Source organism: Hippoglossus hippoglossus, chromosome 1 (genome assembly GCF_009819705.1).
Source record: "Hippoglossus hippoglossus isolate fHipHip1 chromosome 1, fHipHip1.pri, whole genome shotgun sequence".
Classification (NCBI taxonomy): domain Eukaryota; kingdom Metazoa; phylum Chordata; class Actinopteri; order Pleuronectiformes; family Pleuronectidae; genus Hippoglossus; species Hippoglossus hippoglossus.
Window position 1 is genome coordinate 29,883,290 of NC_047151.1, and position 24,650 is coordinate 29,907,939.

Below are 24,650 nucleotides of genomic sequence, written 5' to 3' on the forward strand. Positions count from 1 at the left end.
GCCAGGAGCTTCCTCTGCAGACCGCCAGGAGCATCAGGGGACTGAGAACAGTGGACGAGGTGAACGTCAGTCCATCATTAGACCTGGTCCGTCTCTCTGTAGGTGCTCTGACCGTCTGTAACTTCCTGTCTCAGGTGTATCCTGACCCTGTCCGTGTGGTGGCGGTGGCAGTCCCGGTTTCTGAGCTGTTGGACAATGGGACAGACAGACAGACGTCTGTGGAGCTCTGCTGTGGAACGTGAGACTGAAACACACTTATTGCATGTACACAACAACGCACAGGAAACTTATTTTGAAAGCTGTGAAACATTGACAGGAAGTGTGAACCTGTCCCGCTGCTTCCTGTCTCTGTTCAGTCACCTGCTTAAGACCGGAGCTATTGAGGATCTGGTGATTGTCTCCGAGAGACAGATGATCAAAGGAATCAGTCGCATCATCGCTGTGACGGGACAGGAAGCGACACGGGTCAGTGACATCACATCCTGTCTGCTCCTGATGTTAAAAAAAATAAAAGTCTGAATAAATTTAAAACTGGTTGTGTCCAGGCTCGGGAGGCGGGTCAGGTTTTGTCTGAGGATGTGGACTCTCTGGCAGCCAGACTGAAAGACTCCACGCACTACAGCTTTGACTCCGCCCAGCGCTTTGCCAAGGAGATTGGCGTCCTCTCTGATGTAGGTATCCTACCCAGAATGCACTACGTCCTGTGAGACTGTAGGTTGCATTCGTCAAGTCCAAATAATCAGTTTCCTAACCACTATTCGAGGAAAGATGAGAAGGAGAAACTGTAAGGAGTTAGGAAAAGAGTGACAGTGCAGAGAAAATATGACTCTGCTTAATTTCCATCTTCTGTTTGACCCTGGGCTGTTTGTCAGACTGTAGATACCACACCCATTCCCCAGTGGCAGCGCAGAGAACTGCAGCATCGACTCCGAGCTCTGCAGAGGAGCAGCAACACGGCCGTCAGGAAGCTGGAGACCAGAGAGGTGAACTTCACACCTGAGCTGTCAGTCTGCCTGTTTTAACTGATCACCTGTTGTCCCTAACAATAATAACTAAGAGGGAATTCCTACAGATCTGGTACAAATGTTCAATTGAACTAAAAAATGAAGTGATTATATTTTAGAGGTCATAGGTCATGGTTGGTAGAGGTGTACAACCACAGGATGGTGATCGTATTATGCTGATCTGAGTGTTTTCCCATCATGCTTTGCTCAGGCTGCAGGTAATGCTCAGGCTCTGCTGGAGAAGAACGGCAGAAAGGTTCTGCTGGTGGACTCGTTGGAGACGGACTCTCTGTCGGTGAGAACCTCATGTTCCTGTAGCTCCGCCTCCCAGACAGCGCTGTAATGAATATCAGTTGTGATTCAGAAAAATATATAAATCCAAAGCAAATGGAGAAATCATAAAAGGAAAATGACTGATGACATCACTGTGACTTCCACTTGTATTCACACCTGCCCTGACGTTCCAGGTTGTGATGAAGACGGTGAACCAGGTGAGCGCCCTCTCTCCTCTCAGTTTCGTGATGCTGCTCGCTCACCAGAGGCATTCTGGGAAGGTTCTCTGTGCCTGTCAGGTTCCAAAGGTAACCGCAACTCACCTGTCGGATACATTTTCTTCCTCTGTGTTCGTTTTAATGACGGGTGAGAACATCCAGGTGCATTACCCCCATGTCAGTTACAACCAGGTGGCGGGTTTTGTTTAAAGCTTCTAATTGGCTTTGTTCTTCCCCTCCTCAGGATGCAAACTCTCTCCCGGCCTCTGATTGGGCGCTGGCGGTGTGTTGTCACCTCGGGGGGAGTGCTGGTGGCACAGCAGTGGTTGCCAAGGGAACAGGAAGTAGCAGTGACATCACAGAGGCTCTGAGGTGGGCAGAGGAGTTTGCCCGACAGAAAACACAGCGATGATGTCTTGAAGAGAAGTGACATGAGGTCCCAGCGCCTCCTGGGAGAGGATTTAACACCAGCCCACAGGTGCAACTGTCTCCTTCTCATTGGACAACAGCTTCAGCTGTGACAGTTCAGTATTTAAATGGACATTTCATTGATTTGAACGTCTTTGTTTTAAAAGAAATAAAAACACAGATTCTGTTTTTAAATTCTCTTTATTCTGAATTCATTGATTAATAATCCTTTAACAAGCTCATTACAGTTTCTCATTAAAACGTGATCAGACGTCAGATTATATTAATGTCAGCTCAGGTCTGAACGTCCTGATCTGAATCAGACGGGTCCGGGTTCCTCAGAGCAGAGACACGTTCAGCCACTGCAGAAAAACACATCCACGTCACAACTGACTTGCAGACTTATTTGTTCTAATCACTCATGTGACTTGTGAAGAAAAAAAGGTTCTCACCTCAAAAATGTTCAGCTCGATGGTTCCTGAGTTGTCTCTGTCCATTGTGTTGAACGTGTCTGAGAGAAAACATTTAAATCACAATCATGGTTCATGACGGTGTGAGGACAGTGTGGTTAGTGAGGACGTGTGGACAGTGTGGTTAGTGAGGACAGTGTGAGGACAGTGTGAGGACGGGATGGTTAGTGAGGACAGTGTGGTTAGTGAGGACAGTGTGAGGACGGGATGGTTAGTGAGGACAGTGTGGTTCAGGATGGTGTGGTTCATGACTGTGTGAGGACGGTGTGGTTAGTGAGGACAGTGTGGTTAGTGAGGACGGTGTGGTTAGTGAGGACAGTGTGGTTTATGAGGACCCACCGAACATGGTCTCCAGGCGAACCAAGCAGCTGACGAAGTTGTCGAAGTCGATGGTGAGATCTTGTTCACTGTACCGAGCCACGAGGACCTGATGAAGAGGATTATTCAGACTGAACCCTGGAGAACACAGAGGGTCAGAGGTCATGTATGTGAACCACACGACTGGATCATGTGATTCTCTGAAGTTTAATAGCTTCTCCTTCAGTCTGTACTTCCTGTCCCAGCTTCATGTTATCTGCATGATTAAAACTTATTTGATTCAAAATCTTTTTTAAACTTGTGAAACTTTTTCCAAACTAATCCCCACGGAAACATTTCCTCATCGTATGTCGTAAACCTCTGAAGCTTCTTTCAGACATGAACTAAAGTTTCTAACACGTGACGGATGAGAAAGAGGAACTACGAACGTAGACGACGTCAGCTTCTTTACCTGCTTCCTCCACAGCAACTCTCATCTCTGTGGAGCTCATGGTCCCCGTCTGATCCACGTCCTTTTCTCTGTAAATGGTCTGTCACAGGACGATAGGTGAGTTAACGGGACATGTCATCTCACTGAGGTCAAAGGTCAACACACAACTCACCAGAAAGTTTTCGATCTTTGTCCACAGAATTTTGAACTCAACCAGACCCAGTTTCCCGCTGCCGTCTTTCTGCAGCAAACGTTCAGGAAGTGAAGCGTAGATTGTTACTGACATTTTGAAAGTTATAACTCGACTCTGACCATTTATATCTAACTCCTCCTGGTGGTGGAATCAAAAATGACATCTGACACCTGAACAGTGAGTTGATCAGTTTCACGGTTTGTCTCTGTCATGTATTAAGTATTTTAGTAATATTTATAAAAAAGCACTTATATGTCACTTACATGTAGCACGTTGTAGTTTGGCTTTCTTGAAGAGAATTGTACTTTTTTGATTCTTGTTCTGGTTTGTTTCCTCATGGTTGATGTAGCTCAATGAAATGTAATGTAAAACTAAATTGAAATCCGTAACGACATCCCGTGTGAAGAGCTAACAGTTTATCTTGTGCGGTGGAAGGATACATCCAGCAGGTTGACCATGTTGCGACACGTTGTGACGCTGAAGCCGCTGGTCTGGATGTCAGATCCTGTCGGACACAAACACACTGACGGTTATTTCACTGTCGACGGAAACAACCCGAGTCTGAGGCTCAGTCTTACGTTTTGTCACCACTTTGTTGAGGATCTTCTGCAGCTCGAAGGCGCTGATCTCACAGTCCTGTGGCGGAGAGACGCTTCGTCACGTAAATGTCAAACAACATATTCTGAGATAACACGATCAGCAGCAGCTCACCTCCCCCGCCAGCTGTCCGAAGAGACCCCTGAACCGATCGTCCACATCTTCCTCGTCCAGCTCCACCTGACGACACAAGAGTCGGGCTTCAGACGTTAAGATCAATATTTATCAAATATAAACTTCTCATCGTTTGATTTTGTTCAGAAAAATGTTAAATCTTCACATTTGAGAAGCTGGAAACACAGGTTCTTTTTCAGGAACAATCTGAATAATGAGCTGTATTTTCTCATTTTGATTTTATTGTTTTGTTTGTTATTTCTTTAAATGAAAGTTGTTACTGACATTCTCAAAACCTCTCTCACCTTCTTCACTCTGGACTCGATGAGGTCGTCCAACTCTCTGCAGGAACACAAAGTCACAGATTAACTCAGCGTCTGCAGTTCCTCTAACACCCCACCCCCCCCACCCCCGGGAGACCTACTGAAATTCGGCCTGTTTCTCAGAGAAGACTCGGACATGGAAGTCTCCGTTGTTGTTGGGATCAAACGTGGATGGGATGATCAGATACTCTCCGGGCGGCAGACAGAAGCGGCTGCAGACTTCTCGCAGGTTGATGAAGGTTTCGGAGCGAGCGGCGGAGGCGTGACGCAGGAAGAAGTTCTTGTTGAGGTGCACGGCCCTCTGACCAGCGAACTGACAGACACAAGGAGGCAGCTTCACATCACAGAACATTTCACAGACAATAAAAGTGCAGCCGAGAAACCAACTCAGAAGAAGAAGAATGTGTCAGATGATCAGTACCTCGTCAGGAACCTGAAACACAAGAAACAAACATTCACACACATGAACCTCCGAGTCGGGAAGTGATCTCACGTCTGTTTCTGCTTGTATCTGACACCGCCCTAACTTCCTGCTTTTCTTTCATTGGCTGCTGCTCACGTCCACCTCACATTCAACAGGTGTGAAACGAGAGGTGGCAACCAATCACCTGTCAGAAGCTGTGGCTGCTGCAGGCATGGAGCTGCTTCTGGTGGTTAAACTGTTGCCTGACTGCAAACATGCAAACTGTTAACTTGCTACACTTCCTCTCTCACTGTCCTCAGTTCACTCAGAACTGGTCCAACCAGCTTCTAAATCAGAATTTGTCCTTGAGGTCAAACAGTCATTGCTCAGATCTGTCAAACAACCACTCGCATCCAGAAACGTGTGTCTTCACCTCGTAGATGGCAAAGCCAATCGTGTGCATGTCCTCTCCCATCTTCCTCTTGCGTCTGCGGTTCTTCTGGATCAGACCGACCACAAAGCTGCAGCCAGCCTCGCCGTCCTCAGGGTCGTCGTCCTCCTCCTCCAGCTTAATGACAAACTGAGGGTTCGTCCAAAAGGTGTCTGTGGTCACAGAGAAAAGGGTCAGAAGGTCAGAAGATCTCTAGAAAAACATGTGGTGGGTCCTGCAGGATGTTGTTAGATGATTCTTATGTGACCTGCTCTTAGTCTGACAGGATCACTCACCAGGAAAATTCCTGCAGCCTCCAGCAGTGGATCCTCTCCTCCAGCTGCCCTCGAACTTGGACAGAGCCCACTTCGAGATACCCTCATCACTCAGAGCGTCAGGTGTCAGGTTACAGATCTCCACCCGGGAGTAATGTCGCAGGAAGTCAGTGAAAGACATCCTGCAAGACAGAGCACAAGGTTTCTCCTCATTCACAGAACCTGATGACAACATTCAGGTAGTTTGTAGAAAAACGGAGAAAACTTACCAGAATTCTCCGTCCTCTGAGCGATGGCTCAGACGCTCTCTGTCCTCGTCGCTGATGTAACGCCAATTCATCGAACTGTCGGAGGTGAAAACAGTTAGACGACAACAAAAGGTTTTAAGGACACCATGTGTCCCCTTTGACGTTTGAAACTACAGTTCCCGTAATGCAGCTGAACACCGTGGTCCCCTCCCTTTCTGTCAAATACAAGCAGCTGAAAGGTGAGTCTCAGCCACCAGGAGGCAGCAGTGTAATGAGTCAGTTATCTGTGGTGTTTGTAGAGGATCAGTCTTCACCCAGCTCAGGACAACAGGGAGGGGCCAGGTGACAACAGGAGCTGCAGGTATGAACATGACCCCTGCTCAAGTGACTCAATGATTCATTCAGGTGCTGCTGGGAAACTGAAGCTTCAATATGTCACATGTATTCATGTAGTATGTTACAGTTGAAGTACGTCACATGTTATCATGTAGTATGTTACAGTTTCAGTACGTCACGTGTTGTATTCATGTAGTATGTTACAGTACATCACGTGTTGTATTCATGTAGTATGTTGCAGTACGTCACGTGTTGTATTCATGTATGTTACAGTACATCACGTGTTGTATTCATGTAGTATGTTGCAGTACGTCACGTGTTGTATTCATGTATGTTACAGTACATCACATGTTGTATTCATGTAGTATGTTGCAGTACGTCACGTGTTGTATTCATGTATGTTACAGTACGTCACGTGTTGTATTCATGTATGTTACAGTACGTCACATGTTGTATTCATGTAGTATGTTGCAGTACATCACGTGTTGTATTCATGTATGTTACAGTACGTCACGTGTTGTATTCATGTATGTTACAGTACGTCACATGTTGTATTCATGTATGTTACAGTACGTCACATGTTGTATTCATGTATGTTACAGTACGTCACGTGTTGTATTCATGTATGTTACAGTACATCACGTGTTGTATTCATGTAGTATGTTGCAGTACATCACGTGTTGTATTCATGTATGTTACAGTACGTCACGTGTTGTATTCATGTATGTTACAGTACGTCACATGTTGTATTCATGTAGTATGTTGCAGTACGTCACGTGTTGTATTCATGTATGTTACAGTACGTCACGTGTTGTATTCATGTAGTATGTTACAGTTGCAGTACTTCACGTGTTGTATTCATGTAGTATGTCACAGTTGCAGTACTTCACGTGTTGTATTCATGTAGTATGTTACAGTACGTCACGTGTCGTATTCATGTAGTATGTTACAGTTGCAGTACTTCACGTGTCGTATTCATGTAGTATGTTACAGTTGCAGTACTTCACGTGTTGTATTCATGTAGTATGTTACAGTTGCAGTACTTCACGTGTTGTATTCATGTAGTATGTTACAGTTGCAGTACTTCACGTGTTGTATTCATGTAGTATGTTACAGTTGCAGTACGTCACGTGTTGTATTCATGTAGTATGTCACAGTTGCAGTACTTCACGTGTTGTATTCATGTAGTATGTTACAGTTGCAGTACTTCACAGTGACGGCCTCCACTCATGTCGTGGCTACCTACTCATCACTCCAGGCTCCGGTCCACTCCACTTGACCCCAGGGATTCCTGACCCGGATCAGCTTTTCCTTGTCACCACGGTACTCCACCTGCAGCCAATCACACACAGAGCAGACCAGAGTAATGTGATTGGATATTAATAATACTTAAATATTTTGTTTATAGGCGCCTTTCAGGGCACTCAAGGTCACTTTACACGGCAGAGATAAAAACACAACATCAAAAAACAATGTATCAAAAACATCACTAAATGAAATGACCACATCACATCAAAAGAAACAGTAGATGAAAAGCCCCGCCCTTTGGCGGTAATGCTCCTGGACGTTGGTTACCACCCGCCATTAAACCAAACAAAGAAGAAGAAGAAACCCCGCCCCTTTTCAGGTCACATTCAGATCCAACAAGAACAACAAAATGTTAACCATTTAAAGTTACTCATCTACATGTCAGTGTTGATGGATAACTCCTCTGAACTTTGCTGACGACAGGTGAGGTCCAACAGGAACTCAAGCTGCTAATGCTGATGGGAAATTAAACATACACACGGGTGGGGGGGTGCTCTCTCACCTCAGCTGCACCTGTCAATGAGTAGGCGTGGCCTTTCACCAGCTTCTGAGAGGTAACTGCCTCTGAGTCGGACGAGCTCGTGATCTGAAAGAAATGTATTTTGCCACATAATAAACACACACACGTACGTTTTTTTCAGTAGATTAACTAATACATTTTCTGACATTGTTAATATTTAGAATAAAGTTTTGCTCTGTAGGAAACGCGTTTCACACTGTCCCATGTTTCCTGATAACGTCCTCATCACATGCATGTTGTTTAATACACATCATGTTTGCACAGTGTCACATCAGCACATTTATAATAACAGTGGCTCACGTCGATGGAGCAGCCGAGCAGTGAGCCTCGGTCCAGAGCTTTCTGGATGATGTGGAACAGATGTGGATCTGGTTTGTTCAGGTCGTGGACCTCAGCGATGCCTCCTGTGAAATCCTCGAAGCCCTCGGTGGTCGCTCCTCCAGACAGAGCCTCGTAACATCCATTCACCCTGAAGTGACATCACACATCAACACCTGAGGACTGCTGTGTGTGTTTGTTTGTGTGTGTGTGTGCAGATGGGTGTGGTTCTCTCTGACTCTCCCTATATAAACAAATGTAGAGGGTGGAGGGTGGAGGGTGGACGACATGTAGCAACTCACACCTGAACGGGTGAACACACATGGAGCTGAATCACTGTTTTTTGTGGGTTAGGGTGAAGTTGTATTGTATTCAGAGCCTGAGGAGTATGACAGCCTGAAGGTGCTAACATCGCAGACTAGCTCTCCAGACATGGAATGTCACCTTTCCTGTGGGGAAAGGGCCTGAGCTGCTGGGAGACGTACAACAATCCACTTCGATATAGTTGGCCTACAGAGGGTTCTGAACCGAACGAGAGGGGCTGGACTTTCCCGGAGTTGCTGAAGGTGATAGATGCCAGGTGGGAGTGGGGAAACTCAAGTCAGATTCAGATTGCCAAGGGGAAGGCTCTGGCTGCTGTGTTTACTTAAAGACCAAACAGCAGCTCTGAGTACCCGGCCTTTCTGGAGTCGCTGGGTGGCGTCTTGAAAAGGGATCCACTTCGTTCTTCACATGGGCAACAACAGAGTAACCTGGAGGGGCGTTCATAAGGTGGTTCATAAGTGTACTTGGTACCTGAACACCTTAGGCAAACACTCTATGATAGACTCTGTGGTCATATCAGAAATCACATCTGAGGCCTGTTCATGAGCAGAGCAGTCAACTGATCACCAGCTGGTGGTGAGTTGTATCAGAGGGTGGTAAAGGCTGCAAGGCAGACCTGGAAAACCCAAATGAGTTGTGAGGATACACTGGGAACATCTGGTGGAGGCCCCCGCCTAACTCCTACCTCTGGAAGAAGTTTTTTTGCAACAATCTGGCTGCTCTGGAAGGGAAAGCATGGCTTGCCCCAGACTGAGTCGAAGGAGGGAACTTCTAACCTGGACTGGGGACATCACTGAGCCATGGAAGGAGCTCTTTCAGGAGCTCCTAAAGCCATCCTACATGTCTGCTGAGTTCAGACATCTGGAGGGAGCTGGGAGTAGAACCTGTCCTCCATGTTGGAAGAAGATGGGCCAGGTATCTCGTTAGGATGTCTCCTGGGCAACCTCCTTTAGAGATTTATCCGCGCATTCCCAACCCAGGACTCACTGGTGAGAACACATGGCCCCTATGGGATAACCTATCGGGCCAGCTACCTCCGATCTGAGCACGATCAAGCAGAAGTCAATGGATGGATGTGAATGTGATGATGATGACACAATATTGAGGCCGGAGCCGACCAGATCTAATTGGAATGGACATCATCAGACCAGACCTCAGCTGATCTCCAGACTCAGGTTCTTACTTGGCGTAGGCCTTCTCCAGCAGAGCGCTCCAGAACTCCCTCCCCTCGGCTGAGTGGACGAACAGCAGCTCGTCGTCTTTGACAGGCAGACGGTCGTCAATCACCACGTCCACCCAGTCCCCGTACTGCCAGAACTACACAGCAGAGACAGAGGAGACAGTCTAACACTTTTACTTTTAAGTTCCCCCAATTCTGAATTCTACTTCCTGTCTTCCAACGCTATGAACCAGGTTACGTTACACACACACATACAGAGAAACAGGACTCGTAAGGACCAGGTTCTGGTTTCAGAGATGTGTCTTTGTACTAACGACCACTGAACAGTTCAGGCACCACCCGATCTGTATCCTGAGTGCTTGTAGTTTTACCTGAGTACTGTTATTTGTCACAGTCGTGTGTACTTATGTACCTGGAAGTGGAAGATTCCAGCATACTCCCCCTCTTGGAAGCTCTGCCCGTGTGGAACGACTCGAGCCAGAACTTCCTCATTCAGAGTCAGAGAGGCGATGGCGGCGAGCAGCCAGCAGTCACCTAGATGACAGACAGACAGGAGGCGGGGCTTAAAGCTATGGCAGAACACAGAGGCTGTGAAAAGGATCATGGGAGTTTGGTTTCTTCTGTTTATGAGCTGACTGTTAGAACTCAGTTGTCGGAATGTCATTAAACACACCATCGGTGTTAAACCAATCCACAAAGGGATCGTTCAGTGAGCTGTCGTTCTGGGATTGGCTACGCTGTGTTTCCTGTGTTCATGGTAACAGTTTCCCTCCTGGAGGAGAGAAGCTTGTTTACAGTTTCAGTCGGCACGACAACACGCCCTCACTGCAACTGTCAACACACACACACACACACACACACACACACACACACACACACACACACACACACACACACACACTCATGTCAATGGAATTTTCCAGCTCTTTGATACAGAGACGCTTCGTGTGATTCGTCCGATGACAGTCAATGTCAGAGACGTTCAAGTGCATCGAGCAGAGTCAGACATTTCTGTCCCAGTTTTCACGAGACTCCACTCGTAGTTTGATGAAGTCAAGGTAACATCTGTAATCAGGTCTTCACACAGCTAACCACATAGCATCTCACACCTGATGACAGTGAACACATCACTACATTGGTCTTTCTGAAGCTGTGAGGACATCATTGACATGACATGACCTCTGACCCCTGAACTTGACCCTTCAAACTGTCTTTGAAACGGTGTCGTCACTAAGATGTTGAGTCACAGACTGAGATCAGATCTACGTTCTCACCCAGAGCTCCCTGACAGATGTCGGTCCTGGACGCTCCGGACACGATGAACTCGGGCTCAGAGGTCAGCTCCTGCACAGAAAAACAACAGCTCATGCAGATGTTTAGTGAAACAGGTCCTGGAGGTGCTGGTCTTACCTGAGACAGGAACCTGCAGACAGAACCCAGGTCTGAAAACACCTCCTACACTGTTTTTATTCTTTAGAAAAAACTAAACTTCAAACAAAAGTTGAATTTCAAGGTTATTTAAAATGCTTTAAAGATATTTATTCATGAGATTCAAGTCCTGAAGTCAGTCCTCAGGGCGGAGCCTGTTCTACGAAGCGAGTTCAACCTACTCTGGTTTAACTCAGGTTAACAGACCCTGGTTCAGTGATTAAATCTACATGTTTCAGTATCAACATGATTAAATCTACATGTTTCAGTATCAACATGATTAAATCTACATGTTTCAGTATCAACATGATTAAATCTACATGTTTCGTATTAACATGATTAAATCTACATGTTTCAGTATCAACATGATTAAATCTACATGTTTCAGTATCAACATGATTAAATCTACATGTTTGGTATCAACATGATTAAATCTACATGTTTCGTATTAACATGATTAAATCTACATGTTTCAGTATCAACATGATTAAATCTACATGTTTGGTATCAACATGATTAAATCTACATGTTTCGTATTAACATGATTAAATCTACATGTTTCAGTATATATTCAGTCTCCACATGTGCAGCGTTGTTTTGATTGGACAGTGAGCAGTGGGGCGGAGCTCAGAGCAGGTTTGAGCTGCAGTATAATTTACCATGGTAACAGACCTTTCTGTAGAACCGGTTTCTCTCTCTCTCTCTCTCTCTCTGTCTCTCCCTCTCTCTCTCTGTCTCTCTCTCTCTCTCTCTCTCTCTCTGTCTCTCTCTCTCTCTCCCTCTCTCTCTCTCTGTCTCTCTCTCTCTCTCTCTGTCTGTCTCTCCCTCTCTCTCTCTGTCTCTCTCTCTCTCTCTCTCTGTCTCTCTCCCTCTCTCTCTCTCTGTCTCTCCCTCTCTCTCTCTGTCTCTCTCTCTCTCTCTCTCTGTCTCTCTCTCTCTCTCTCTGTCTCTCTCTCTCTCTCTGTCTCTCTCTCTCTCTCCCTCTCTCTCTCTCTGTCTCTCTCTCTCTCTCTCTGTCTCTCTCTGTCTCTCTCTGTCTCTCTCTCTCTCTCTCTCTCTCTCTCTCTCTCTCTCTCTGTCTCTCTCTCTCTCTCTGTCTCTCTCTCTCTCTCTCTCTCTCTGTCTCTCTCTCTCTCTCTCTCTCTGTCTCTCTCTCTCTCTGTCTCTCCCTCTCTCTCTCTGTCTCTCTCTCTCTCTCTCCCTCTCTCTCTCTCTCTCTCTCTGATGTAAACCTGATAAACCTGTAACCACCGCAGGTGTTGAAGTTACCTGACTCCTCTTCAAACAGGAAACAGGTGTGAACAGATATTCATGAGATAGAATCTTCGGATCTGATTCTATCTCTGATGAAAGGTGACTTCAGACGGTTTCTACTTTTTACTCTGAAGTACATTGATGTATCTGAACTGTTCTAGTCTTGGTCACTGCTGCGCTGTGAAGAACCAAGCTGGTGAAGAAGGTTTGAATAATTCACCATAAATAATAAGAAGGAGCAGACAGTTAAAGATGGAGGTGAACTGACCGTCGGTCTCTTCCAGGTCACCCCCCGGGTCTTGTAGGATCCAGCCCCCAGTTCTTTGAAGCCCAGGGAGGAGGGCAGCGCCGGGAACGACTCGTCCTGGAACAAGTGTCCGGACTCGAAGCAGCGCTGCCGCAGAGCCTCGTAGTCCTGGTTCAGGTACTTCACCGCCCGGTCGTGGGTCCCGATACCCCGGTCATGGTCCCGGCGCTGCTGCAGGGTGGAGGCGATGCCCGCCATGGTGCTGGATCCTGGGTCTGAATCTGGATCCTGGGTCTGAATCTGGATCCTGGGTATGGATCCTGGAGGGTCCGAGTCTGGATGCGATCTGAAGAGTTCACAGGTGTGACTCCAGATCGGGCGGGTCCACCCACACTTAACAAACAGGTTAGACGTCCTCTGATTGCCTTCAAAATAAAAGCCCTGTGCTGCTCAGTTAGTGAGCGTTAATTAAGAAACAGTTTAGTTTATTTCAGTTTTTGTGTGAAAACTGATGTCATCGTCATTTACATTAAATTACTTTATATTAACATTGTATTTATTATAAATCACATTTACAATATATAACTTTACATTACTTTATATTTACAATACAAAGTCTTGACAATGTATTATATTCATTATATAACATTATTTTTACAGGACATTATATTTACATAACATTACATTATATTGCATTATAATTATGTTACATGACATACCTCTATATTATTATTATATTTACATGACATTATATTAACTTGTTTATGTCAAATAAGAGCCTTAGTGTGACGTGTTTTCATTAGTGAATGATATTTAATAACATTGTAAACCTTTTACTGTGTGTGTGCTTGTTCACATCTGACCTTTGACCTGTTTCACACTGTATAGAAAGAGTTACCATGGTAACTCTGTTGTTGGTTCTGTTTTAGTTAAACCATCCTCGTTTCATCGCCTGCTTCACTTTCTCACTTCGCGACGCGACATGAAATGCTTTTATTGTGAAGCTTCATGCCCTGACTTCCTGTTGAGTTGTGTTCCTTAATGCAGATTCTCTCTCTCTCTCAAAAACTTGAGATAAAAAACAATGAACAGAATTTTTTTGGTCCAGATGAGTTTATTTTGTATTTAATTCAGATTTTCAGACATGAAACTGACTCCTAATTAAAGGAGATGTTTACATCACATTAGATCAGATGCGTTCAGGTGTTGCAGGTGAAAACTCCCAGCATGCTCCTGGAGTGAGCTGCGGTTAGTTGATGCCGAGGCGGAGCCACTGTAGGAAGAGCAGAGATCAGTGATGTAAAGCTGTAGGTGTTACAGTGGCCTGTAGGGGGCACCAACAGAACGGATGTTACCTGCTGAAGGTTCAACTCAATCTTCCCCTGATTCTTCTGATCTAGAGTCCTGAACATTTCTGTTACATAGACACAACACGTTATACAACAGAAACAGTCACATATACACAGTCACTGATCATCTTTATATACAGTCACTGATCATCTTTATATACAGTCACTGATCATCTTTATATACAGTCACTGATCATCTGTATATACAGTCACTGATCATCTTTATATACAGTCACTGATCATCTGTATATACAGTCACTGATCATCTTTATATACAGTCACTGATCATCTGTATATACAGTCACTGATCATCTTTATATACAGTCACTGATCATCTGTATATACAGTCACTGATCATCTTTATATACAGTCACTGATCATCTGTATATACAGTCACTGATCCTCTTTATATACAGTCACTGATCATCTGTATATACAGTCACTGATCCTCTTTATATACAGTCACTGATCATCTGTATATACAGTCACTGATGGTCTTTATATACAGACACTGATCCTCTTTATATACAGTCACTGATCATCTTTATATACAGTCACTGATCCTCTTTATATACAGTCACTGATCCTCTTTATATACAGTCACTGATCATCTTTATATACAGTCACTGATGGTCTTTATATACAGTCACTGATCAACTTTATATACAGTCACTGATCATCTTTATATACAGTCACTGATGGTCTTTATATACAGTCACTGATCATCTTTATATACAGTCACTGATGGTCTTTATATACAGTCACTGGTCGTCTTTATATACAGTCACTGATGGTCTTTATATACAGTCACTGATCATCTTTATATACAGTCACTGATCATCTTTATATACAGTCACTGATGGTCTTTATATACAGTCACTGGTCGTCTTTATATACAGTCACTGATGGTCTTTATATACAGTCACTGATGGTCTTTATATACAGTCACTGATCATCTTTATATACAGTCACTGATCATCTTTATATACAGTCACTGATCATCTTTATATACAGTCACTGATGGTCTGTATATACAGTCACTGATCATCTTTATATACAGTCACTGATGGTCTTTATATATAGTCACTGATGGTCTTTATATACAGTCACTGATGGTCTGTATATACAGTCACTGATCATCTTTATATACAGTCACTGATGGTCTTTATATACAGTCACTGATCATCTTTATATACAGTCACTGATCCTCTTTATATACAGTCACTGATGGTCTTTATATACAGTCACTGATGGTCTTTATATACAGTCACTGATCATCTTTATATACAGTCACTGATGGTCTTTATATACAGTCACTGATGGTCTTTATATACAGTCACTGATCCTCTTTATATACAGTCACTGATCATCTTTATATACAGTCACTGATGGTCTTTATATACAGTCACTGATCATCTTTATATACAGTCACTGATCATCTTTATATACAGTCACTGATGGTCTTTATATACAGTCACTGATGGTCTTTATATACAGTCACTGATGGTCTTTATATACAGTCACTGATCATCTTTATATACAGTCACTGATGATCTTTATATACAGTCACTGATCATCTTTATATACAGTCACTGATGGTCTTTATATACAGTCACTGATGGTCATGTGACTCACTGTAGAGCAGCTCCAGTCGGATCAAACAACCAATGAAAGAGTCGAAGTCGATGGCGTAACTCGTGTCAGAGAATCGACTGACGATCTCCTGGATCACTTCACTGTTCACCTGGAAACCTGCAAACACACAAACAAATGTAACCTCATCTAGTTTGTGTTGTTAGTTTTACAGTCACGTGGTTCAGTGTTTTCTCCTCTTGAATCATGTGACACTACATAGACACGTGAACAGCTGCATGTTACCATGGTGATGACAAGCCTTAAAATGACACTGAAGTACTGACTTCAGACCAGCTGCCCTGACCTCTGACCCACACAGGAAACCCAACGTGGACGAGGAGATGATGAAACCGACAGACGTTAGCCGTTCAGTGTGCAGTGATACTGAGGATCCACCAGGGGGAGCTCTTTACTGGGACTGTTGGAACCAAGCAGCACCTCCCTCCTTCACTCAGGGAAAAATTCTCAATGTCCAAGACTCCAGAAACATTAATTAAAAAGAAGCTGGAACTTCTGGTTCAACAAACTCTGAACCCTCTTTTTTAAATCCACATGAACCCGTACAGGCCGTTTGAGCACTGTGCAAAAATCCATGTGGGCAGAACTAGAAACATCTGTAACTCATTAATAAGTGAAGAGAACATTATCATAAACCTTGTTTTATAGAGTCTAAGATGAACAGAACCCTCTTGTGGATTCAGGTTCGAACATCTAGAGCTTCAACAACTCTTGAACTCTTTAAAGAACCTGACAAGAACCAGAATCTTAAAGAAAATCCTGAACCACTGCAACACCTCTATGATGTTCTCCTGAAGTTTTAGAAAGAGTCAGGGAACCTTGTTGAGCAGAGCCAGAACCCTGCAGAACCCTGTTTTGAACCTGGGCCCCCACTCCCACCAACATCCTGAACCCTGAGAGGAACTCAGATTTAACCTCTTGGTTTTCCTCGTTGATTAGAAATCAGTGTACGATCATGAATGTGACCTCATTAAAGAACGAATCTTACCAGCTTCAGCCAGCGCAGCTCTCATCTCATGACTGCTCATCGTTCCAGAACCGTCCGAGTCGTGACCCTTGAACACCTCCTGAAGGAGAAGAAGGTCATGAAGGAGACGTATGAATTTTAAATACACAGATTTCGTTCTGTAGGATTTTTCTAACCTTTCCTAAAAACAATAGATTTCCAGTGAAGTTCTGCATCATATTTATTTACCTGAAGCGACTGACTCATTTAGAACCAGCTCCCATTAACACATCGTATTTATCTGACAACATGATTCTGAAGAGTCTCAGAACTTCATTAAACAAAATGTCCTTACCAAGTATCTCTGGATCTTTGTCCACAGAGTGTGAAACTCCACCAGACCCAGTGTGGTGCTACCGTCCATCTGAAGACCAGTTAAAGATCCTGTTCTGAGAGTTCACACGTTCTACGTCTGCAAACACAAACTGAGTCCAACATCTACGGTTCACCAAAGGGATTAAATCACAGATTGAAAGATACGTCCATCAGGCTGATGATGCTGCGACACGTCTGCAGAGTGAATCCGTCAGTTTTCATATCAGATCCTTCAGACAAACAACAGAAGAGTTTAACAAACAACCTGAACACAACGTCTGAACCTGAACACAACGTCTGAACCTGAACACAACGTCTGAACCTGAGCACAACGTCTGAACCTGAACACAACGTCTGAACCTGAGCACAACGTCTGAACCTGGACACAACATCTGCTTCATTCAAATAACAAGAGACTCATGAAATATTTTCTCCTTAAATTCACTGAAAACTGTGGTGAAACTTCGTACTCTGAGCGATCACTTTGTCCAGAATCTGCTGGAGCTCGAAGGCTGAAATTTCTGAGTCCTGTCGAAGCAGAAGAAAATCAGACGTGAGAAGTTTTATCTGAATATGAAGTGAAGTGGTCAAGTTATTATATTAAATTACATGTCTTTACATTTCCTGAGATTTGGACGAAGAGATGTTTGAAGTGAGGGTCCACGTCATTCTGTCCAACAGCAGGCTGGAACATAAAGTATCATTTAGATTGAAATATCGTTGGTCTAGTAAGAAACGTCAGCTTTTTTATATTTAACTAAAGGAACTGAGTCAGACAAGTTTGTGTCTTTTCTCACAGTTTGGGTCAAAACAGAAAGTTTGTATGAAGAAAGATCTTAAACCTCATCGATGCTGACGTCTACGTCCTCCTCCATCGGTCTGAAACAGCAGAGACAAGACGTCAGTCACTGCAGAAGAACCAGCCACCAGTTCATGTCCCTCATGTCTCACCTGCTGCGAGCCTCTTTCTCTGTGAACACCCTCAGGACGAAGCTTCCTTTGCGGTGCGCCTCGAACGTGGACGGGACGATGACGTATTCTCCAGGCTGCACTTTGAAGCGCTCACACACTTCCCTCAAGTTGATGAAGTTTTTACTGCGCGCCACCGCCTCCATCCTCAGCAGGACGTCCGGGCCCAGGTGGATGTTACTGCGACCTTTAAACTGACCACAAAAGAAGGGTGACCCACACTTGGGAGAATTTGACCGGTTGGGTCGTCAGTGTCATGACATCCTGACACGTCAACACGTCAACATGTCATGCTGCATCATACACTGTAAAATGTGGTCAGTAAAGATTCTCTATGAATACAGTATTCAGGTATATGTACTTAGTTACTTTGTACCACATGTGAACACAGTGACAACTTCCTGTTTGTTTCTCACCTCATCAGGAACCTGAGAAAACACAAAACACACAAAGATCAAACACGGTGAAGTACACGCTGAGTGTGTGTCTGTGTGTATGTGAGTCTTTGTGTGTGTGCACCTGATAGATGGCGAAACCAATGGTGTTGAGGTCTCGTCCAAAGCGTCTCTCTCGGCGAGCGTCTTTCTGCATCAGTCCGATCAGGGCGGTGCAGCCGTCCTCGCCGTCGTCAGGGTCATCGTCCACGTCGTCGAGTCGGATAAAGAACTGAGGGTTGGAGCAGAAAGTGGCTGCAGAGAGAAAATTATGTCAGGTTTAAAAAAGGAAACAGATCCTTCACATATTCCAGACATGTTCCTTCACATGTTCCTGACCTCTGAAATCTAAACAGGGCAAAGAAATTCTGTCCAGATGTTCTTGATTAATTTAGTCCTAAATCAGTCAAAACAACAACAAGGTTGATCAATTATTTAGAGGTCAGAGGTGATGAAGACGAGCTGAGCAGAGAAGATGGCCGCCACGCTGCGGACTCGTGTATCTGTTGTGTTCAATCTGTGAACTTCATTCTTTTCTTCTTTTAAATCTGATAAAAACTCATTATACTTTTTTATAAATGAGATGAGAAGCAGGAGTGGGTCGTTAGTACCGGGGTAGTTCCTGCAGCCGCCAGCGGTGGAGCCGACTCTCCACACGCCCTCAAACTCAGAACAGTTCCATCGACCGACCTCGTTGCTCGTCAGCGTGTCAGGTGTCAGGTTGCAGATGTCAAGGCGTGAAAACTGACACAGGAAGTCTGTGTAGGACATCCTGCCGACAGAAAGGATGAAGAAGATGAGTATGAAGATGAAGATGAAAAAGATTGTGTCTGTCCTTACCAGAACTCTCCATCTTCAGCACAATGATCCAACTTCCTCTTCTCCTCTGGCTGAACTCCGTCCCACTTCTCCGACCTGACGAACCAAAAAACACATCTTCAGTTTGACCAATCAATTACAAACTGATGGACACACTGATGGACAGATGGATGTGAAGGAACATGGACGGACAGAAGAGAAGGACACGTGGACAGATGGATGTGACGTGGTGTACTTACTCGTCGCTCCAGGCTCCGGTCCACTCCACCTGACCCCATGGGTTCCTGATCCTCAGCAGCTCCACAGGAGAACCACGGTGAAGAACCTGCAGAACCAGTGACGTTTAATTAGCCCACTGCCTGTTTCAGATTATTTATTTGAGCGTTTCCCACTGTCTCAGCATTTCCCATAATTCCTCACCCGCTCAGCTGCAGTGATTGAGTAGGCGTGACCTTTAACCAGCTTCTGCCCGGTGATCGCCTCCGTCTCGTACGAGCTGGAAATCTGACAAACGTCAACATGAAGGATGGTCAACGATCACATGACTTCACAGATGTGATGATGTCAGAGATTTAAGTCAATGTTTACTAACAAGTTATTTATTCAGTTCAACTTATTCAGACTGAACGAGCTGATCAACATGAAGCTAATGAGCAGGATTCTTCTGGTTGAATGTTAGCTAACAGTTAGCTCAGGTAAATACAAGGAGTCGCACAGTGTTCCCTTTATTTCGGTGGATTCATCGGACTCCTGTTGGCCAATCAGAAACAGCGATCATAGTTCCTGGAGTGTTCAGGTTTGTCAGTGTGTCGTGTTTGAGTGAAGATTTTAACGTTTACGTCGATGGAGCAGCCGAGCAGCGAGCCAAGCTTCAGAGCTTTCCACATGATGTTGAACAAGGAGGGCGGAGCCTCCTTCAGGTCATAGCTCTCTGCGATTCCTCCGGTAAAATCCTCGAAGCCCTCAATACTCGAACCTCCGGTCAGAGCCTCGTACGAACTGTTCACCCTGCGGGAGGAGACGCAGGAGTACGAACATCAGTGCTGATGGTTCGATGCTAGTTCATGAACAAAAGAAACGTTAAACCTGCTAAGACGTAGAAACAGGAGTTTTATTCAGATTTATCTAGAAAACAGGAATAAGGAGTTTATCTTCATGGTCGCCTGCTCGTTCGTTCACGTTGTGTCTCTTTAAACTCTGACTGTCCCGCTCGTCTTCCACCGTTTTCCTCAGAACAAATTTCACCAACTATGATAGAACAAAAGCAGATCGGTGAACATGACGAGTACAACAAGTCATGAGGACATCGAACCAACGTCACGATCGAGGAAATTATAGTTCCCTTGAGTTGAAAATGTGTTTCTAAACATTTCAGCCGAGTTAAACTTCAGGAGAAGAGATGGAAGCAGCTGATGTTTCAGGTGGAAGTGACAGAAGCTTACAAATTAAAACTGAAACTGAAGATTTCTTCAAATTAAAAGCTGTTTTGAAAACTTTGTTGTGGTTGTGCTGATGATGTTAAATAAACGGTGGATTCCTGCAGACAGGTGAGTTACAACAGGTGAGTTACAACAGGTGAGTTACAACAGGTGAGTTACAACAGGTGAGTTACAACAGGTGATTGGCATCAGCTTCTATCTGTTTGTTTTCCAGGTGTGTCGACACCGAGTGTTTACTGAGTAAACGCTGCTCCACCTTCTGCTGATCACCACGAGCTCCGCCCGACTCTCCCACTTACTGCTCAGTGATTGTCTGACTCCACCCTCCCTGTGTTGTGACGGACAGGAACCAATCCAGCCAAGTGTCACTGCTATCCCTCACGATAAATCAATTTATTTATGACAGTAAATCATAGACTGTTTATAAAAGTGAAGCCAATGCAGAGGTGCCTGAAACCTGTCTTCTGTGTAGTGACCAGCAGGGGGCGATTCCACTGGTAGTTTCTATAGAGGTCTATGAGAAAATTATTCTACTTCTCACTTTATAACATCGGTAAACATTAAGGAGTTTATGTATCAATCTCTAGTTTGCATTTGCTTGGATACCACACTTTGATTGACAGCTAGTACTGTCCAATGGGTGCACGTGGCAGGTGTGATTCCTCGAGCTCTCAGTCAGGCTCCACCCCCTACTCCTCCACATATGGTAACTTCTGGTTCCAAAAAACCAAAATGGCGCTGAACAAGATGTCAAACTGAGGCTTCAGAGCAGCAGCTCACAAACCACCGGGTGATGTCACGGTGACTGTTTATGTTTATTCATTTCGTGGTTAGTTTGTATGTTTATTTGTTTATATCTGTCTCTTACTTGGCGTAGGCCTTCTCCAGCAGGGGGCTCCAGAATTCTCGTCCCTCAGCTGAGTGGACAAACAGCAGTTTCCCGTCTCTGGTTGGCAGCCGGTCGTCCACAACCACGTCCACCCACTCTCCGTACTGCCACAGCTGCATGAACAAGGAACATGATGTCACTTAAGGTCGTCATCACGGAGCCGTCTGCTCATTGGTCACAGAAGAATAAATCAAGTAAGTGAACACTGAGTAAATCGAAGTTTGTGTTTGACCTGGAAGTGGAAGATGCCGGCGTACTGAGACTTGAAGCTCTGAGCGGGAGGTACCACTCTGCTCAGAATCTGAGAGTCCAGAGTCAGAGAGGCGATGGCAGCCAATAGCCAGCAGTCACCTGACAGACAGAAAGCAGGTGAGGGTGTTCCTGTACTTATACCTTTGTGGGGACCATTTTAAGCATAGACCTACAGAGTGAGGACATGTTGACTGATCCTCACTTTTTCAAAGGGCCGTTTGAGGGTTAAGACTTGGTTTGAGGGTTAGAATTAGGTTTAGGTTAAAGTTAGGTATGTATGTATTATTCCTATGAGTGTCCTCACTAAGATAGAAGTACAAACGTGTGTGTGTGTGTTCTTACCCAGAGTTCCCTGACATATGTCGGTCCTTTTCGCTCCATCAACAATAAACTGAGGATCAGAACACAGCTCCTGATTGGACGAGACAGCAGGTGATTAATGATTAATGAGGAAGTAAATACACAGGATTACGCAGTGACTCCTCTTGTCCTGGTTCATGTGTGAAACCACATCAGAGTCCAGACTGGTGTTGGTGTCTTCATTTGAAAACAAACTTCCTCCTTCTCACTCTTCATATAAAACTCATCACAGCGCCCCCTACCCTGGAAGACCCTTCCTGCCTTCTACGTTCAAAGCCCAGTGAATGTAAACGGGTGTGTCCTTTGAGGACAGATCCCCCCCGTCCTTCACTCTGAGTCAGTGTGATGTCTCACATCTGTACAACATCTCTGAGTCATCCACTTTTTCACCCCCCCACCACTCACTCCCAGTGAATCAGTGGAGGATCCTCTGCTGTTCACACTGCTCCTGGATTTAGACTCTATACAGGAGCTCAGGAGGAGGAAGACCAACTGAGTCTGACTCTTTGTGTTCACACGTGATCCTCCAGAGAAGATCCAGAGAAATGAGGAGCTCAGGTGTGAAAGCAGCTTTAGTGTCTGTCTCTGTTGTGTCCTGGTCACTTGCCTCAGCGCTGGTGAAGCCAGTAGCCGGAGGCATCATGTTTTCAGGTTGTTTGTCCGTACCTACTTTATCCCATTTTTGTGAATGCGATATCTCAATTACACCTTTGAGATATCACAAACCTTCATTTGGACTAAAGGATCACCTGATTAGAATTTGGTAGTCAAAGGTCAAGGTCACTGTGACCTCACAAAGCACTTTTGTTTTGCCTTGTGAACCCGAAATGTCTGGATCCTTTCACATTTGGCACAAACATTCACTGAGACTTTACATTCTGAATTTCAGTGGTGAAGTTCACTGGTTGGTGGAGGCATCAAGCTGCAGTGTGATATTTCTAGTTGTCTTTGTCTCTTTTAGTATCTGTGTTTAATCAACGTCAATTAACTCTTTGACTCAATCTCTGCAATTTCTCTGTTTTTTGTGTTTCTGTGATTTGCGGCTCTGCTCACCGATGGTCGCTTCCACTCCACGCCAATGGTTTTGGACGAGTAGCGTCCGAGCTGGTTGTATCCCAGAGAGTCCCAGGTGGCAGGGAAGGTCGGGTCACAGAAGAGCGTGCCAGTCTTTAGACATTCGCTACGCAACTGCTCAAAGTCCTGTTTGTTGAAGGGGATGGCGTGGGCCAGGCTGCCGACACCATTCTCGTCCCGGGCCTTCCTCCTGGCGAGGTCCGCTGCCGTGCTCGTCATCGTGAGTCTAGTCCGGTGAGTGCCTGAAGAATCAGCCGAGAGTCTGCCAGTATCTGTAGTTACTAAATACTAATCGGTCACCTGTTCAGAGTGAGGCTCAGGTGTGTGTGTATTTGTGTAAGGTGGTCAGTTAAGGGGCGGAGCTTGGGTCCAGGTGAAGCAGTGTGATATCAGCTGAGTTAGTCAGAAAACAAACAGTCTGATAAACACTGACCAACACCTGAAAACACGCCTGAGGCCGGGTCACGCCTGACACCACCAGCAGGCGGCGTCCTGGAGCTGAAGCAGCTGAGGTACTTCAACATCCATAAAGCCACAAACCAGGAAGTGTGTCCGTTCTCTGTCTCCCCCTGCTGTCAGTATGAGGCCTAGCTCTGCTTGTTTCAAAGTTTATTTCCATCCGGGTGCTGAACGTCACCATGTGATGAATGTGTGACACGCATGGACAAACCTGTGGTTTCAGGGGTCAGAGGTCAGTTTCTCTGAGCTCTCAGGTATGTCACTGTGACATCATCAAGTTCCGTCAGTGTTGTGAAGTAAGTAAACAAACCAATGGTGTGGAAGAAGCAACCAATCCTCCTGGTCAGCCCCATAGACTGTTTATATAAGGTCAGCCTCGATTCTGCTTTCTCCGCTTGTTGTTGTACCCGTTGAATGTCGGGGTTCGGGGGTAAATGATGGTCTTCATAGCCCCCCCCCCCCCCCCCCCCCTTCTCTCTCTGTCTGTCTGCTTGTGTGCTTGTAGTGGGGGGGGGGGGGGGCAGAGGGGGACATTTAATTATGTGATTGGGAAAATTAAAACTCCAGGACAACAGAAGGGGAATACAAAGTATGGGATGCATATTTGATAATTTATATCATATAAAATATGTAATTTATATCGTTTAAAATCATGGGGGGAGAGGGGGGAGGGGGGAGCTGGCTCATTAGCATTTAAAGGAACAGGCACTCAAAACAGGTCACTCTGTGGAGGGCTGTTTTATACAGGGTAAAAAGCTGTTTTATATGATCCTTGTGGTATTTTGACCAAAGTATGTTACAGACATTTCATTAAGACCCCAAGGAACCAGATCAACTTGTGGTCAAATGGACATACGATGTCCCCTTTAAACCACTTAAAGACACAAGTTTTAACACGTTGACTCATGTTCAAACACTCAGTCAGCTGATGTCAGGTCTTAGTCCTGATTGGACGCTGAGACTCTGTCAGTGACGTCAGAGACAAACACACTTCTGTCCGGACAGTTAATGTG

At 45.0% G+C, this 24,650-nt stretch overlaps 3 protein-coding genes and 1 long non-coding RNA gene across 4 annotated transcripts in view; 2 read left to right on the forward strand and 2 right to left on the reverse strand.

Annotated features, from left to right (window-relative positions):
• aars2 (alanyl-tRNA synthetase 2, mitochondrial (putative)) overlaps positions 1–2,098 on the forward strand; it is a 7,825-nt gene extending 5,727 nt beyond the window's left edge. Inside the window, exons 15-22 of the mRNA XM_034588877.1 lie at positions 1–59; positions 135–238; positions 357–465; positions 546–671; positions 873–983; positions 1,216–1,299; positions 1,472–1,585; positions 1,740–2,098. The exon at positions 1–59 is cut by the window's left edge and continues 79 nt beyond it. Of these exons, the coding sequence (XP_034444768.1) occupies positions 1–59; positions 135–238; positions 357–465; positions 546–671; positions 873–983; positions 1,216–1,299; positions 1,472–1,585; positions 1,740–1,907 (875 nt within the window). The 3' untranslated portion in view covers positions 1,908–2,098. The remainder of the gene's footprint in view (positions 60–134; positions 239–356; positions 466–545; positions 672–872; positions 984–1,215; positions 1,300–1,471; positions 1,586–1,739) is intronic.
• Positions 2,091–13,017, reverse strand: capn2l (calpain 2, (m/II) large subunit, like). The gene is made up of 21 exons (XM_034589355.1): positions 12,641–13,017; positions 10,965–11,034; positions 10,103–10,224; positions 9,694–9,827; positions 8,169–8,337; positions 7,851–7,934; positions 7,287–7,372; positions 5,726–5,800; positions 5,478–5,638; positions 5,185–5,354; positions 4,770–4,781; positions 4,450–4,661; positions 4,331–4,367; positions 4,026–4,091; positions 3,893–3,950; positions 3,755–3,819; positions 3,294–3,362; positions 3,143–3,221; positions 2,713–2,829; positions 2,356–2,414; positions 2,091–2,265 (listed from the first exon to the last, which is right to left on the reverse strand). Exons 1-21 carry the CDS (start codon positions 12,875–12,877, stop codon positions 2,242–2,244), a joined length of 2,106 nt encoding a protein of 701 aa, XP_034445246.1. The 5' UTR covers positions 12,878–13,017; the 3' UTR covers positions 2,091–2,241.
• A 710-nt stretch (positions 13,018–13,727) lies between these two features.
• On the reverse strand, positions 13,728–23,657 carry capn8 (calpain 8). The gene is made up of 21 exons (XM_034589356.1): positions 23,158–23,657; positions 22,087–22,156; positions 21,725–21,843; positions 21,472–21,605; positions 20,004–20,172; positions 19,585–19,668; positions 19,404–19,489; positions 19,186–19,260; positions 18,957–19,117; positions 18,431–18,600; positions 18,328–18,339; positions 17,894–18,105; positions 17,785–17,821; positions 17,562–17,627; positions 17,413–17,470; positions 17,108–17,172; positions 16,923–16,991; positions 16,610–16,688; positions 15,604–15,720; positions 13,975–14,033; positions 13,728–13,892 (listed from the first exon to the last, which is right to left on the reverse strand). The coding sequence occupies exons 1-21, from the start codon at positions 23,395–23,397 to the stop codon at positions 13,869–13,871; spliced, it is 2,106 nt and encodes a 701-aa protein (XP_034445247.1). The 5' UTR covers positions 23,398–23,657; the 3' UTR covers positions 13,728–13,868.
• Positions 21,600–22,489, forward strand: LOC117764846. Its single transcript, XR_004614462.1, has 3 exons — positions 21,600–21,861; positions 22,091–22,176; positions 22,337–22,489. It is a non-coding gene; the product is annotated as an uncharacterized LOC117764846 (long non-coding RNA).
• Positions 23,658–24,650: the final 993 nt, after the last annotated feature.